At 39.8% G+C, this 18535-nt stretch overlaps 1 protein-coding gene across 5 annotated transcripts in view; it reads left to right on the top strand.

The window, feature by feature from the left end:
• gria3a (glutamate receptor, ionotropic, AMPA 3a) overlaps window positions 1–18535 on the top strand; it is a 76945-nt gene that overhangs the window by 13158 nt on the left and 45252 nt on the right. For all 5 annotated transcript variants that reach the window (XR_005636392.1, XM_039776987.1, XM_039776986.1 and 2 more), the window contains exon 3: window positions 4120–4359. Coding sequence is in view for 4 of the 5 variants with exons in the window: in XM_039776987.1 (XP_039632921.1) it covers window positions 4120–4359 (240 nt within the window). In the remaining variant the exon portion in view is untranslated. The remainder of the gene's footprint in view (window positions 1–4119; window positions 4360–18535) is intronic.

Raw genomic sequence — 18535 nt, forward strand, 5'->3', positions numbered from 1 at the left:
GGGTATTTACTGTGTAAGGCTTTGAATGGATGTGTTTGCATGGTAGTGTTTCTACTTTCTCTTTGACTCCCATCCTTAATAAGTTGTTAATTTTGGGACAGCAACTGCATGTTTGTGCCATGTCCTCTGCTTTCTTCTCTTACTGAACATCTGACCCTAGGACAAGGCAGGTATTCCTATGTGGCTAAGACCAACACGGCCTCCCTCAGGAAAACAAACTGAAGTCCTGCTGCTCTCGTGTCCTCTAGTATTGCTGCTGGCACTGCTCTCAGACAGCAGTAGAAAAATAACTTCCCACCGGGTAGCAGCACACACATAAACAGGTTATTTATTTTTTTTATTTTGTTATTTGTAAAGTAATGTCGTTGTCATCACTTTGTCCAAGTACAGTATCCAATTCCCTCAAACCTTAAGGCTCTCACATGTCAGTCCAAGAAAATTCCCCTCCTCATCTCAGTGAAAGTCCTCCTCTATCCTTTTCCTTATTTTCACTTTCTTATATGCATAAAGTTCAAATTTCTTCATGCGTGCAGTGTTTCTTTTTCAGGCGAGGACAGCAACTTCCCTCAATTCCCCCTCAGCAATAGCTTTAAGAATTCACTTTGTAGACACGCCTCTGCTGTGCACATACATCACAGGTTCATCCCGACATCAGCCAGTTTTATGATACCGCAGCTGTCTGCGTGAAGAGACCCTCAAAGCTACAAAGCCCCAGGTTTGGGGAAGACTTAAGACAGTGTTGGCGCTACTGGAGCTGCTGCATCTACCTGTAAAGTTTGACGAGATGGCGAGAGCTTAAGAGAAGCAGAGAAATGGATGAGGGAGAATAGGAGAAAGCAACAGCAATGAAAGGAAGAAGAGGGTGTTTGTTAGATGATGGAGGAAGTGAGATGGACTGAAAGAGAAAAGGGGGTGGATTATTCCAGTTGGATGTTAATCATGCATATAAAGCATGTGTTAGTATTCTGAACAGAAATGCACAGAGCCCGCAGTGTAAAAAACACAGTTCCACTTCCCCTCTGTAATAAAGTAAATTATGCATATCTTCATTGCTGACTGTGATCAGGGAATTTTACCGTAGTTGACTTGTGTTTACTGCTTCATGAGCTCAAATATAGGAGAACATGCTGTCTATTTAACCTTGACAAACAAAAAGATATTGTTCCCATTTTGACAAAAGAATAGGATGATATTAGATGAGCTGAGAAGTGTTAATTGTATTGCTGCCCTCTATTCTTTTTGGATAACATGAGCTGAACATTGTGTGTTGCAGACGGAATTTGTGAATCTGTAATTTGAGCGGGATCCGTGTTCTGTTGAATAATGTTATCCGCTGAAAGAGCTGTGAAGCATGCTGAATCCAAAACTAAATAGAAGATCATCCGCTCTGACATTTTTCTGTTTATGAAGGGAGGTTTAGCTAACTGTTTACGAAAGGCCCATCCAGTCCTTGAAATGAAGCTGAAAAATTGTCCTTCAGATAAAAAACAATGTTGAAGCAGGCCCTGAAATATTTTTGTCCTGAAATACAGCATCATCTTTTAGCAGTAACACTAAACAGGTGCATGTTTTATTTCTGTGGATGCCTGTGTTTTAGTATTTAAACCTAAACTGGCCTTTCAACACACATTAGCAATGTGATGTGTATGAGTTAACCCTTGTGTTGACTTCGGGTCACATTGACCCATTTTCAATTTTTGTTTTATATCAGAAAATATGGGACGTAGAAATAAGCGCAATGTGTAGAAGAAAAATTTAACAATTTAAAACGCTGGAAAAAGCAAAAACAAACTGTGAAAAAAAGGTTGACAGGAAGATAACAATTCAATTGAATTCAATTATATTTATTTAACTTCATCATAACAATCATAACACGAGTTATCTCGAGACACTTTACAGATAGAGTAGGTCTAGACCACACTCCAACAATTACAGTAATTCCCTCAAGAGCAAGCATTAGCAGTGGCTGTTGCAACAGTGGCAAGGAAAAACTCCCTTAACACAAGGGTTAAGTTGAAGACTGTGAAAATTATAAGGACGAGGGAATAATAAAATGACTGAGAAAAAGATGATTGAACCAAGCTATCAATGTTTTGATGAATGAGTGGTTGTTTTAAAGGACAGCTGAACAGAAGCAGCCATTGAAAAACATACAGCACTGAACCCCAACTTAACACATGGAGAAATCACAGAACTGTGAAATGATTTTATTGTGTTTGCAGACATAAATGTGTGAGTCTTATCTAAAGTGCAGTTCCACCTAGCCAATGCAATTTTTCCCAAAAGGGGGACATTTTAAAATCTTAAATAAGTAATGATGAACTCAAAATTAGCGAATACTTTCATTCAGTAAATGTTCAATAAATAATTTGTAACTTAGTATCAGGACATTACTTGAATCAACATTCATTAATTGATGATTGAAGTGTTACAGTATGTGACTTGATCATTTCTTTCACCGACTCCACTCTTTACTCATCAAAGTCTGTTTGCAGGTGTTGAGGAGTACGACTGCATATGTGAAAAAGGTTGTATAAAGTCTTTTGTGGTTTCAGAGGGAGCTCAAGTGATGTTACTTGAGTCAGCACCACCCTCACCCAGAAAACAGCCGTATGGGTCGATTATATAAGCAGCTCATAACGACCCACAGTTGAGTGTCTTATGCGGCGACATCTTGTAGCTGTAATTATCACGATAATGTGACGTCCGTGACGTCAGGGTTATGTCCTCCAGCTGCAAATCCCTGATAATACGGGCCGTTACGTCACGTCCCACGATTATGGTCACATGATTACGGTAACATGATTCAACCACCACCATGTGGCAGTAAATGGAACGGTCGGGTCATTTTAGGATTCTTTGGAAATCAACCTATAAAGTCATTTAGGTATGACGATGTGTTTTGTGAGCTCAAGACTTTAAGTAAAAAATAAAAATAAAAATAAAAAACATTCTGATGGTGTGGAGTTAGAAAGAAGTGATCTTACCAGACCTCTGTTCCTCATCTCTGCTTAATAGCATAACACACCTTAATCTCAGACCAAACTGTCGGTGGTTGAGTTGCATTGTAGGTAATGTGGGCGCCAGGTTTTGGCGAAACTGGAATAAAAAGACGATCAGTCTGGTTCTGCTGCATGAATTTTCTGTCTATCGTGAGTCTGGCATGGAGTGCATTGCAAAATAAGTATTTTTCTCTCTCTTTTAAGCATGTGTTGTACCCTCCTTTTAAAATGTTACCAGAAATTCATACAGTATGTTACAGGGTGACTTCCCTCAGAGTGACTCGATTTCAGCCTACAGATTCCCCAAAAACGACACCTCATTACATCCAATCAGTTAGATAATAACATAAGTTAGCTTATTAAGTTAAGCTTCAGTGAACAGTGTTGGAATCTGCATTGAGCAGAGGGTCAGAAATATCACAGCAGCTCTACTTGTTTGACCAACATTTGCCTCAGTTATTTCTTATCACTAATTTAGTCCGGCTTGGTGTTATCAAAACCATTTATTATGTACAAATAAAATAAAATCGTTAATGCCTTGTAGGACCAAGTGTCTGATGCACTGAGCGTTTATGGCCGGAGCTCATTTCCGTAGGCCCGCAGATGGCAGCAGATAGGGCTTGTTGTAAATCTTTTATACTGCAACACAGCCTGGCGCTTGCACATTTGCATGCTCATGTTTCAGAGTATTTGTCCATTAAGAGCTGTGGCCAATGCACTGATTTCCCCATTATTTCTAGTTGATTACCCAAGCATTTGCATTTAGACCAAGGAGAACTGAAGGGCACTGGGCAGCAGAGCTTGGCCATGGGGAGCAGACATCCCACATGGCACCCATTTATTCAGATCACCGCTGCTTCACTCACTAAATTAATGCCATCATGAATCCCCCCACATCTCAACCTTGCATTAAAGTTTTTACCCCTACATTGGCCATTAATGGTCTCAGCAATTTTAACTTTGAAGATGTTATGATATTTTGACCGTAACTTAGTTTAAAAGGCCAGTTTGTGCTGTTGGCATCCCTCCTGACTAAAAGAATAGCTGATCACAAATGACTCTGTTTTGACTCTGTGCTTGTCCCTGACCTGAACCTGCTCCCTGTCTCTGCCACCAGTCTGCTCCCAGTTCTCCCGGGGAGTCTACGCCATCCTCGGCTTCTACGACAGGAAGTCCATGAACACGTTGACCTCCTTCTGTGGGGCGCTGCACACTTCCTTCATTACTCCCAGCTTCCCCATCGATGCTGACGTGCAGTTTGTCATCCAGATGAGGCCTGGTTTGCGAGGAGCTGTTCTCAGTCTGCTGGACCATTACAAGTGGGAGAAGTTTGTCTACCTTTACGACACCGACAGAGGTAAGAGTGGCCAACTGGGAAAGCAAAAAACTCAGCTACGGAAACACCACAGGCTTTCAGTAGGCGACCAATGAGTAGCGCAGAACATTGCGTTGCTAGAGAAAGTGGAAAAAGTAATTGGCACGCCAAGCCCTGCTCATGCAGAGGTGTTATTATACAGTGTATATGATCCGTCTTTAATATGTAAATCCTTCATCGCCAATCCTCATTCTAAGTGGTCTGATACATTTTAATCTATGGCAGTAATGATCCTAAATTGCTTCACTACAGTATGTGGCTGAATGCTGCTCTCAGAGGCAGTCAATAGCTCCTTGCTTCCGAGGAATGAGTCATTTACAGGTGCTGCTGATCTGCCGCCGTAGTACGACTCCAGCTGCCTAAGCCTCTAATCCTCTGAACTCTCTGATTATCATTTAGCTCTAATTGGATTATATAAAGACAGAACACAACATACTGTAACTTCAGCATGGCCTCCCGCTCCCCTCATGTAGGCCAACTATTTACAGACTTTGGGTCTTTGTCGTCCTCTGAGGGTCAGCATCTGGAGAGGTTGAGTTAAGAAAGAGCACAACAATCTTTCTGTATGGTTTTTAACAGCAAATATATGTATGACGTGATTCCTTTTGGGTTTGTTACTTGTATTGAAAAATCACTCGATGTAGAGATTTTCTGGGTGCAGTCTCTGCTAGTATATGTGCCAAACTGTTCAGAACTGTGCATTCCAAGTATTTTTAAACTGACATCGGTATTTCTAGGACAAGTTCACTCTTTTTTTCACTCCCCCCCCCCCAGGTGGGTGTCTAATCTAAAGGCTCAGTCATGAAACTGAGTCTCACTGAGCCATTCTGTGCATTTTTTTTTTAAAATCTGCATAAACACTTTTTTGGGTCAGTTTTTTAAACAAATGTATGTATGCAGAAAGTAAGATATTCTTGAAACCCTTATAACAAACAAAGACAACAACAACACTTCCATAATTTTGATGTACAGTATATGCTTGACCTCATTAAGGAGTCAGTTAGTGCTTGTAAATCGGGAGGGGGCCTCGGTTTCATTGGCTGGCCGATGTGTCTCTGTGTTTTGGTGGCAGATTGTAGAATCTGATAATTGGTTAGCTTGTGTGGTTGAGACACAATGATGGTTTAAAGCGTCTCTTGGGCACAATCAACTCAGAAGTGCTTCCTGATGTGGCCCTTAGAGCTCTCGACTTTTTTGGCCTCTCTCACCTGCTGTGTCGAGTCTGACGGGCCACCATCTGTAATACCCTGCCCATTTCCACAGTGTGACACAGTGTAAACACTGTAGTTTAGGATGGATTCCCAAATGCTGCACAGCTTGTGTTTGCTGAGAGGCTAGTTAGCCATCCTATTTTGGCTGCCAGTCCCAGCCCACTCCTCCCTGTCAAGGCTTTGGAGCAATACAGCCAACACTCATCCAAATGTCACTTTAATATTCATAATAGGAAGAGGGCTCTATTTAAGGCCGGAGAGGGACTTTGCTGAGAGATGCTCGTGTGAGTGACAGTTGATAGTTTGTGGGACAATATGACAGTAATAGGCTGTTGAGGTGTTTTACAATGATATGTGTAATGCCTGTCCATTGACAAGACACTTTCCACATCTGAACAGAGTCTCTTATGAGAAGAAAAGAAAAGGCATCTTTAAATCAGCTTGAAATTGGAACAATCATAAAAATGAAACAGTTGGTACCCTGCTGTATACCTTGGAGAAGTGGACTCTCTCTTCCCTTTCATCACCATACTGTAAAAAAAGATTCTTTTTTTATTATCATAGCCTTAAGGCATAACTATCATCAAAATGCTATATGTATAAGGATTTTGATATAAATATAATATGTAATATAAAATAAAATGCCCAAAGATGCGACTTAATGTACCTGTGCATAAACTACACAATATAGTCATTTTCAATGTGAATTTCAAATTGGAAATAGCATTGACATCAAATAGGTTCAGCTTCTCTTTCATGTTGGAGATGCCCTCCTCTGACAGCAGCATTGTACTGATTTAAACTGCTTTAACTGCCTTCTCCGTAATGATGATCAAATAAAGAGTAGAGTTTGTTTCCCGCAGCTGCTTCGTACAGAATAGCAGTCTGTTTCAGGCAGCCCACGCTCATTGGAAGAATTAATTGTTTGACAGACCTAACTGATACAAAAGGGGAAACTGAAGAAACCACACAGATGCAAGTAAAGCACAACAAAGACTTTCCGCCTTCACACACATGGGTCATTAACGACATGTTTATCTGCCGCAGTGCAACATCACCTATTTATCCTGGATTTCCTGAAATGTCCTCATTAAGCAGACTAATGGCTGCTGGCAGAAAAGACCTCTTGAACCGAGAAACATCTGGGCATTACCAGCTGGCCACTGAGAGTAGGACCATACCAGTTTTTTTCATATTTACATAGATTACTACAAAGTGCATACATGGCTTAAATATTTTACAAGGGGTACCACACCATTCATGCCAGTTATTAATACTTTATAGTACAATAATCCTTGTCAAAATGATGGCAATTTACAAAATAATCTTAATAATTAACCAATCCTTCTTGGTTAAAAGCAGCTACAGTAACACGCTGTGTATAGAAATGTGTTTTGGTAATTCTAATACTGTAGCTGCTTTTAACCAAAAAGAAACCACAGAGACTGAGTGTTAAAATAACAGCAGTTCTTCTAATGGCCTCAACAGGCTGGCTCTTAGATGACAAATATTGTACTGATGTTAAGAGGAACAAAGTCCAACTGCTATTGTGAAACATAAAATATATATATTTTTTTAAATAAAACATTTCCACAAGTCTCAACAGATGAAATCTCTTCTTGTTAATTGTGTCTTAGAGGAGGATTTTGAGAACCGTTGTATTGCATTACAGTTTGCATCTCGGTCCTAGTCCTCTCGTCTAGGATGACCTCTACAGTAGGTATTCTGAGTATCGCAGTAATGGAGGGTTATTAATCTGCTTTGCTGATGTTGTTACATTCCTAAAGTGTGACACATATAGTATTATGATTGAGAAGCAATGTCACTGTCTTTTTTGTATGTTTAGCATTGAATATAAGTACTCATATCCTTAACCAATACAACAATTTAAAGATTCTTTATAACAAATAATGTCCCAAATTAAAAAAATACATCTTCTAATAGCAAAATGTACTTTAAGTATCAAAGGTGAAAGTACTCATTATGCAGAAGAATGTCCTTGTCAGTGTTTTATTGGATTGTTAATATTATTAATATAATCCATACATTGTGCCTAAAGGTGTATAAAGCATTCTAATGTTGTAGCTCGTTGAGGTGGAGCAAATTTCAACTATTTAATACAGTGTTGGATAGTTTAAAGCGAGACTGTGGAACTTTTAAATGACAAAACCACACAATCTTCGTCAGTTCATAAGCAGCAAAACACATCCTTGTTGAACTCAACACACTGTTGTTTTGCTGTCACAGACTTACTTGGTCTGGTATGACCAGTAGCTTGTGTTAGCTAACTATAGAAGGATATGTTTTAGCATTTACAATTGTCCCATAATTGTCACTTGTGCCCAGAGTGTCTAAAGCTACATAGTCTCTAGTATCTTTAATCTATAATAACACATGAATGCATCATTTTATACTGAGCTTATCATATGTTTTGTAAATAAAATCTAATCTGTTAAAGGTCCAATGTGTAGGAATTTCTCCCATCTCGCACCACGCAGTTCAAAGTACGTATTACAGCTATGGTAGTCTTCATGCTTCAAAAAGCCGGTCTCTTGCTCTTTTCAATATCATTTTTCTTTTTCTGGGCGAAGAAGAAGACTCCTGTTCCTGAAATTAAAATTTTGAATACGTGTGGTCCTCCATCTTTCCTTCTTCAAACTTGCTGGGGCCGGGAAGCTACGATACCCATTAGCAGCATTAGCAGCACCTGTGAGTTTATCATGTGACAGTGAAAACGCGAAAGGTGGAGCAGTATGTCCTGTATGTCCCTTACCGGCTAACGTAGTTCAAGATAGCACATGAACATGGAGCATCTACCCTTCATGTCAGTTCATGCGAATGCAAATGTAAAATTTCAAGCCAAAAGTAATACTTGGAATTGATGGTGGTGGTAAATATTCATGAAAAAGGACAAGTTTGTAAACGGGCAACACAGATTTTGATAATGAACAACTGGACCTTTAAGTATCTTTAGCTGTTAAATAAATGTAGCCGATTAAAGAGAATAATGTTTCCATTTGGAAAATTTCAAGTACAATACTTGAGTAAATGCTTCTTTGAGCGATCTCACTGTGTAATCTAATCCTCACTGTCTAATGCAGTCCCCCTGATTCATGAACTCTAGATAATGCAAACTCAATCTTAATTTCTTTTTGTTGCCATTAAAATGAACGACTTCAATCTAACAACCTTAACTGCAGCTGTTCCTGCATCCTCCTGCCCCTCTGACAAATGGGGATGGTCGGGATGGTGGAGAATTTGCATTCGGTGTGTAATCACGCTGCCCTACTGCTGAATGTCTGGTTGGTTTCTTCTCCGCAAGGAAACGTCTGATTAATTGCACACTGCTAAAGAGCTGCACTCAGCAGTCAGGCACACAGGTTCATTAACAAAGAGTGGGGGAGAGAGAGTGAGAGAGAGTGAGAGAGAGAGAGAGAGAAAAAGAGAGAGAGAGGCCGTATAGCACAAAGCAGCTGTGAACACCTTACCTTACTGCACCTTCACTTCGAGATGGACATATATCAATAGACCTTGACCCCCCCACCCCTGTTGGGTAAACACAGTTTTACTCCCAGGCCCTAATATTGGACCTGAGGCAGAGATTTATCAACCAAACTCCTCTGCTTCAAGAGAGTTGTTACCCTCCCTGTTCAAGGACTCTATTATGCCTCATAGAGAACATAGAAAGAGCAAAGGAGAGCGTAACTTGGATACACATGTACAACAGAATAGCCAAGTAGCGATTGAAAGGTACTGTGAGATGGGTTTCAAAGGATTCTGAAAAACATAGAGATGCAGATGAGAAAGCACGTGGCTGAAAAAAAAAAAGATTTTCCAAGGTTAGACAGGACTGTGTCAAATGTACCTGTAAAAACAGGTTTCTTAAGGAGAGCATGTTTATTTGGCTCCATGGTTTTGAGAATCTTCTCTGACTGAGTGTTGAATACATTGAAGATTCTCTGTGGAAATCAGATTGCCTTTAGTTTACAACTGGGAATGGAGTGTGTTTGGAAAGGCATGCAATTTAGATGCTGTGTGTGTGTGTTTGTGTGAGGTGACGTCATTGGTGAAAACTTCAAAGAACGGTGTGCATTTGGTGAGAAGATACAGCTGAGGTGTTAGCTGTTGTGTTTCTGCATGAACCAAACCTCCTCTGTTATCAAGCACTCGCTCCGCTCTGCCAGACTCCCAAAATGGCACCAATTGATCCATGCACATCCATGCATGCAGAAGCAGTGCAGCTTGAAAACAACATCAGACAACTTGTACAGTACTCTGCAGACCTTCTGCTCCACACTGCATTATCAAGCCCATTGTATCTGCAAAATTACATATGTGAATTATTTATGCAGAATAACAAACATTTTCTCCATTTAATAGATTGTCCGAAGGGCTTACATCCCAGATAATGTAACACACTACTTTAACTACAGCAACCTTCAGAGAGACATTACATAACTTTAAGCAGTTGCATCACTTTGTAAATCGTTCTTTGCTTGAAAAGGGGAGTTGCAAGGCATGGCCTCATTACAGTTAGTCTGTACTTGGGAAGCTCTACATGAGCAGCTCCATATGTGAACAAAGAACCATTACCGCACCAGTGCATTAACACACTGGTATTGTAGACAGAAAATGGAACATTGGATCATTTTTGCTTTGCATCCTTTCACACAACTTCCTGGTAGTTTGCTTAAAGCAACCTCTATTCCAGTGTAAACAAAGCACTTGTCTTGATGCAGAGATCATTGTTTCAGGACCTTGGACAGTTCCTAGATCACTCAGCTTTCTATGCCTTCCGTTCTGCAAGCTATATAATAAAGCTATAATATGGAATATAATCGTCTATAATCTTCTATTCATACTTCATTTTGTATTTGGGTGATTAATTAAATGATAAACCTGAATAAATATGTTGAGAAGCGTAACAAATGCTAAATGCTTCCATACAGGGTATAGAGGGCCACTGAATACATGGTTAGAGTATGACAATGATGTGAATCATGTGCTGTTGCCATCGCATTCTCCAGATATCAACACAAATAAACATCCGTGGGAACATCGTGTTAAACAGCGCTCTCTACCACCAACATCAAAACATCAATAAGGGAACATCTTTTGGCAGAATGGTGTTCATCCCTTTAGTATAGAGTAGATCCAGTGTTGGCCCAACATCTTTCTGATTGGGGCAGGTGATGTAGCTAAAATCCACTATCTTGATATATGTCATTTTATATCACATTGTTGTTTTAAATTGTGATATAAAACTGGAAAATTATTGAGAAATTGTTCATTCAAACAGAGACACCTGCATCAAAGAATTGACCAGCGAAATAGTTAGATATGATGGAAAAATAAACTTGTGCTGGTTTTCGAGGTACGTGCTGTTTGAGGGAGATATCAAAGAATCTAAGCAGCAATGGGGATTTTGCCTAGACAGCTAACCCCAGCTTATTAAACAAATACAAGATCGTTAGATCTTAAAAGTTAAAAGTTAAATCAACAAAGGATGAGGTTGGGGTGGTGGAGGAAGTTGTACCAGCAGAGTAAGAGTAAGAAGTATAATGTCTGTGCTGTACACCTGCATGAAAATGACTGCTGATGTTGCTTGCCACAGAGCTGTGAATGAGCCAACGATTGTAAAGCATATAGGATATGCCATACGCCAATACAGGCGCAACGTCATTGCTCTGCCTGAACTAATGCTGTTATTCATTAGAAAAAAATAAGCAGACAGGAATATCTGTTTTTGGCTACTACAGCAAATTAAATACCTGACAAACAAAAGTACCTGTTTTGCCATAAAGTGGTCCACTGTATAAGTTGTATACATGCTTGTATGTTGTCTTCCAGAATGCATCGTTATATTGTCCAACCCTACAGCACTTACACAGACACCTAATGTAGTTTTAATTTGTCATCTGTACATCATAGCCCGAAGCTACTTTCTTTCAATCACCCTGATGTATGGTCATAGGAGGCAGTATAATGAGCTCTAGCCCAGTATCAAATGTCTGCCTATGTATGTATGCACATATATGTATGCATTTACAGAGACAACCAGGGTGTAATCTCACTTACTTGTGTTTGTCATGGATGCTTTAAAATTAATTTGAGGCCTGAAGCACCTTGAAATCTTTTCAATAGGAAGCCTGAAGCATCATCATCATATTTGCCATGTCTTTTACTCTTAACAACATACTATCAATGCTTACCCCCCCCCACACCTCTCTACTCATAATGCTGCCACCTAAACAGATTAGAAATCAATACACAAGATGATTTTAATCATTGATTATCTATGTGAGGTCTGTAAGGTGTGACTCCATTTATCCTGCTCTTATTTTAAATGTCTATTCGCTCCTGTCTGCTCAAACAGAACGCAGGAGCGAGCAGTTCAGGAGCAAGAGGTTTATTCCCGCTAAAGTAAAGATTTTCCCCTCAGCTCAACATTGTTGTCTCAGCTGTTCACAGGGAAAGAAATAGCCAAATCTTCAAATGAATAGAAAAGAAAATGAAGCTGTATGGAGACGAAGAGTGAGGGAGGGAACAGAGGAGTCAGCAAAGCCTTTGTGCCTCTCCTGCGTCAGAAAACAGCAAATGGCACATGGGGCCAAGCACTGTCAGACATGCTGTCAGATGCACCGAATGTTTTTTACTCGGAGCCCCCTCTCCTCTTTTTTCTGTTAGATCCAGCTTGTCATATCTAATCTGCTCTAACCTCACCACTTTCCATGGCCGTATAAGAAACCAGGTGACTAATAGAGCACCCCACTGCTGCACTGCTCTGTTTATGCCTGAACTCCTGTCTCTGTATTGCTCAAATGTCTCTCATCTATTTCAGGACACTTGCTTTCAGGATAACACAAGGCCATTACAACAGTAGTCTTTTTGCATTATGAAAGAGATTGATGTGATGTGCGCTTCCCTTTTGCCCAAGAGAAAACGCCATTTTTTTTTTGCTTAAGAGATGGGAGGGTGTTTTTTATTTTTATTTATTTTATAGGGGAGCTGAAAAAGAACAGACACATAGTGCAGCGCTCACTGATGGGCAGAAGCCAGCCTGCTCCATTTCTCTGTTTGTGGTTCAAATAGAAATATCTGTGCTTTATGTGTGTGTTTCAGTCTGTCTTCATCTTTTTATGAATTCAGAATCTGAATTATCTTTAAGTGCAACAGAAGGTCACAAACTACTTAATGAAATGTGAATAGAATTTACATTAAATAAGGAAGGAAATGCTCAACATTCTGTTAGGAACTTTGCAGCTGTCATTAGATAATCAGTTTGATTAGCTCTGATCAGGGATTTGGCTGGAGTAAGTGGTGTGGGGGCATGTGGCAGCTTTAATCCTTTTTTATTTCATCAGCTCTGTAAGCATTGCCCACTGAAAACAGTCTTCTTTGCAGAACCACATATAAGCTTTGAGATTTTTGGAGATTTCTCTGAAGTAGGTTTGTCTGACTCCCCTTTGGTGTCACGCTCAGCTTTGGGCATCCCATGACAACGGCGTAGTTCAGATGCCTTCGAGAGAATTTTAAAGAGGTCACCTTCTTTAGAGAGGGGGAGGGACGACTGAGTCACAGTTGAGACTGCACACCACGCTCAGCTGTCATGTGAGCCGCTGCCCAAGACGGACAAAAAGAAACACACAGCCAGGTGCCAGCAGAGCCTCAGTCAGTCTTCCAACTCTGTCTGTCACAGAGGAAAATAACTCTCTGTAGATGTATTATTCTACATTTGATCAAAGATTTTTTCCTACAGGATTTAAAAATCTAGGTCTTGGCAAATGTTTAGCATATTTTAAGTCAAGTAAAGAAAAACTAAAATTATACAATATGCCATTTAGAAAATGGTTTATTCCAACGCTAGCTGTGAGTAACCTTCAATTTCTTTTTTTTTGCAGTTGAACCCAATAGCGCTGTAACCCCTCTATAAAATCAATCCTCTGAGCTGTAAAGAACACCATATCAGAGTACATACTGATCTCCTGGGCAGTGCTGTGTGGGATACTGAGCTCATACTCAGGACAATTCTGCTTTGTGTTGCTCGCTCTGAAAATTGCCATCATCTTTAGGCATTTCTTTAGGTGCATTTTGTGGACAAACTTCAAAGCAAATTGTAGACTTGAACATGAATACAATATGGAACATAATCTCAGCGCTGTGCTTATAGTATGGTAGATTGAAAGGAATTTTTCATATGTTTGTGTTGCTTATCTTATTTCTAGCAATTGAAGTGTTTTCGCCACCTCATTGGACCGACAGTGTGACCGTCGTTGGTTCTTGCGCTGCAAATGGTTCATGTAAATACTTATTTTTTTTAGGAGAACACTTGTCGTCTCTTTTTCCTCTTTAAGAAGCAGTAAAGAAAAAACAGTTTTCAGTTGAGTTGATGAAAACGCAATCTGTCCAGTTGAGTACTGGTGCAGAATGAATCGCGAATGAACTTAAAGCTTTTTTCTTCCCTTTTGTTCTTTGACTACAGGTACTGTGTGTGTGTGTGTGTGTGTGTGTGTGTGTGTGTGTGTGTGTGTGTGTGTGTGTGCGTGTGTGTGTTTATATGTACTTCTGACTTCAACGTGCTTGCATCACTTTATTAAATGTCCAAAAACATTACATTAGATTTCAAAAATTATTTCAAATTATGTGAATATGTCTTTGTTTATTAAAGGTTTTCTTGACTTTCAATATTTACAAGCTGACTTCTTACGTTTACTAAAGGGGCTGGACTCAACATTCCAAACATTAATATAGCAGTAAACAACTACCGTATTTGCTCTGTAAAGCTATAGTGGAGTAATGGTGTCCTGAACAGAGAATGAAGCCACTCTCCCTCTGTGTGTGTTGTAATCTAAGTTTCTCTGTTCTTTGTTCTGATAGCCGGTCCGGCAGCGCGTGTATTTGACATAATTCCCTACAGTACCTTGTGCGCAGTATCAGACACTGAGGCCTGTGACAAAGCATCAGTATTTGACGAGTTGGGGAATGGTCTTTGAAAGTTTTGTGGAGGCAATCCCAGACCACTATTTTTCAATATTTCGAGTACAGCACCTTTAAACTGCAAACTGCAATAACAGATTTTTTTCGAGCAGTGGAAACAAGCTGTGAACACATACTGACATATTATCTATTACATTTTCCTTTTAAGTTGATATGACAACCTTGTTAGCGAACAATTGCCTATTTACACATTACACTGATGAGAGCTGAGAAAGTGAACTGAAAAGGGCCGTAAAACCAGAACAATGAGCTGAAAGACGCTAAAACGTTCCGTAGAGCTGAGTTGGATAATAATCATCTGTGGGTTCATCAGTACTAGCGACCCCTTGCACATACAAGTAGTTATGGGATCTATTGTTAATACAAAAATACAGATTATAGCCACTAAGGTAACATTAATGAATGGCTACTGAGGACAGAAGAACTTCTGAGAAACCTGACAGATACACTGACAGACATTAATTTGGCCAGTGTATTAAGCAAACAGTTGCCTTTTTGCACATCAAGTAGACACACAGCAACATTAGCATTCATTTGGAGTTGTGTTATCCATGCCTGATGCAGAAACTGAAATTTAAGTATGGTATGTTTTGCCTGACATCAAGGCAAAACATATATATATAGATATATATATATATATATATATATATATATATATATATATATATATATATATATATATATATATATATATATATATATATATATATATATATATATATATATATATATATAAAACTGGTCCGGCTATATATATATATATATAGCTTTGTGACAATATGCTCCTGATTTTGAATATGTATTATTTTACAGGACAGTGCTGAATAATTGACTCAGTGAAATGACCTTGATGGTTGTTCTGCCTGCTGGCTGTTGTAAGATGTACCATCTGTTTACAAAGTCAACCAAAACTCTTGGACCAAATGACTTTGTCATTTGTGCACCGACTGATAAATTACACCAGAGTTGATATTCACCAAGAGACCTTGGATGTCCTTTGACATTCAAATTTTACATTTGTGGTTATTGAAGTTAGAGGACACTAAATGTCACTTTCAGATACTTCCTTCAGTTCAGGGCTTTCAAACTTCACACTTTTATTTCCACATTAATTGTAAGCATACTGAATAACTTCACATCCACAAGCTCATACAAATGTTTAAATCCAAAATATCCAGCTTAGTTTAGTGACAGAAAAGGAATGAAAATAAAACTCTCAGGGAAATCATTTGTAAATCCCCCAAAATCCTTTTTCTTAAGCAGCTACTAACATGTTTCAAAATGTCATGCATATCCCAGCTTATGGTGTTCAGTACTATGTGTCAGAATAATGACACTCGGCCTCTGCCTTTTCATTCCCCCTCCAGTGTGCAGGATTCTTGCTTTGATATCTTCAAACTGATAAAAACAACAACATGTTTGACCTGATAACGTCTGGATGTTGGCATAGCCGCAGCCAGTCTGAGGTCAGCTCAGCAGTTTCTCATCTATGATCAGCCTCTTCACAATGCACTTAGACAGGAAAGTCGCACTAACATGCCTTTTGAATTCCTTAACCTCCCCGAGTGTCAGACATGTGGACACACATCTCCTCTGCCTCCTTAGACTCCTGAGTGGCTGATGTGGTGGCGCCCAGCGAGAGCCACTTGTCTTTAAAGGCCACACCTGATCTGAGTGCTGTCTGCCTAGCACTTCACCGTGAAGGTCACCAGCAGGGGAATGGAGGGCGGCCATGTCAGCTGAGTCGCTGTGCTCTGAATACTTAGAAGCTCTATTGGAAATATGTCAGCTCACATGTCCATCAGTGCTGCTCACCAGTGAATGGTTGAGCCGGTTGAGAAGAGCCGGTTTTCCTTATGCTGTGAATAGAAGATTTTTTTCATTTTTTTTCTGATTAAAGGGAAATTTCACCGTTGGAAAGATGAATACATCTTTATATCTAAATTGGGTCACTTATGTAGTAGAAATGTGAATTTCTTTTTAGAAATTGGTGGCTTCTAGGCCGAGAAAAGCCAGAAAATGTTTTTGGCTCATGTGGATGAAAGACACCAAATCCCAGAATGCACTTGCTTCGCTGCTTTAGCTACTATACTCCCAAGCCAGAGTATAAACACAGCCGTAAATTTGCGTGGAATGTACAATGGTCGGCATTTTACAGTCACAAACTCCACCAGCAGTTGGATACAAGCACCCCATTTCTGCACGAGGCAGTCTGAGTTAACACAGCCCACCTCGAATAGCTAGTCATCCCGGCGACAGAGCAGCCGGCCTGGTAGCTGGATAGTCCGATACAGCAATTTTTCCACAACAACAAAAACACAGCAGTCTCTGAACTTGCATTGGGAGTTTCGTTGAAGTTGGATGTAGTCCACTTTGTTGTCTAATGAGCGGACACTTGCAAGCAGGATTGATGGCCAGCTAGCGTTAGTTCTCCACCGGCACACTCATTCAACGTTCCCCGCTGATGATGTCCCTTTACCGGCCAGATGCATCGAGCAACACCCTTGGTCTCCATAGCCGGCGGGCGAAGCTCTCGTAGTGTGTGGAGTATTCCAACTGTAATAAAGTGTCCTGCATATTCTCTGATCTGTACCAATGTATCCCGGTGGTACACGTGTGCGGTAGTTTGAATGCACATAATTGTTGTTCTAAAATTTCCTTCGGGATGAATAAATCTATCTATCTAAAAGTTTTCTGCTGAGAAGCCAGTAAGCGAGGATTCAAGATGGCTGACGCTCGTTTTGCCTCGGCAATCTTCGGAAAAAGACGTCCAATCCCCTATGGGCTGGTTGAAAACATGCGGAAGTAGTTCCTACTACTGGCTGTAGTCCATTGCCTCTGGGCAAAAAATCTTCCAATGACGCAAAAATCATTGTTTTACATCATCGGAAGATTTTTTCCAGACCCACAATACAGAGATCTCTCGTCTCATGGGGACATGAGGGAGGGAAGCACTGTCATTCAAATATACTACCGTGTTTCTGCTGATACAAAGCTTAATGCTAAATCGGTGAAGTATCCCTTTAAATGATGCACATCAGTCAGAAGTACAGGTCAGCGCTGCCTGACAAAGGGAGTGTCTTCTCTGGGTTATTTACACATGAATGCTAAAGCCCTGCTAGTGGTGCCAAATGGACTATGCTATGCTTTACTACTTTAGCATAGGTGTTACCATGAGTAACTCATCAACTTTCAACTCATCTCATGAAACTTGCTTCTTGATAAATGGGCAGTATTCACAATGGATCGCTTTTTAAATGAGAACTCCACCAATTTTACACATCAAATAGTTACAGGTGTTGCAGAGTACTACTGCATATGTGAAATAAGTCGTATAAAGTGTTTTGTTGCTCCAGAGAGATTTAACATTTTTAAGGTGATTTTAAGGTTTGACAGCTGTTCCCGTTGAGATTCATACTGATTCAAAAGGATACAGCATCTATAATTTAGTTCCTGCAAGCATTTAAACGTTTCGAGAAACACTTCCAGAGATCCCCTCCAGACATATTTAAGACATTTCAAAAATACTCTGCTTTAATTAATAATTTGTGTCTAATATAGTTTTTCAACCAAAAAAGTTCCATTACACATGCTGCTTCACTTCACCACTTCAAATATGCAAATATTAATACTTTTCTGAAGATGTCTCCTACTTTACTTTTACGGCTTCAGGGTTCCACATCACACTTGTGTATGTTAAATACTGGACCATGATCGGCTTCCAAAATAGCTGTGGTGTCACAAAAGCATGCTCGTACATGCATGTCCTAAAATCAGAATTAAGAAACTTTTCTCCTTCCGTAGATGAAAGTGAAAACAGCCTTCTAGAGTCAAACTCAACACAAATTATTCCGCACAGTGAAGCTCAAACATCCAAGCCAAGTAAAAATAAGCAAAACACATTTTTTAGTAGAGAAGGACTTTAAAATTTAACTCTAATAGCAGTAACA

The sequence above is a fragment of the Perca fluviatilis genome, chromosome 16, assembly GCF_010015445.1.
Source record: "Perca fluviatilis chromosome 16, GENO_Pfluv_1.0, whole genome shotgun sequence".
In the NCBI taxonomy this organism is placed as follows: Eukaryota; Metazoa; Chordata; class Actinopteri; order Perciformes; family Percidae; genus Perca; species Perca fluviatilis.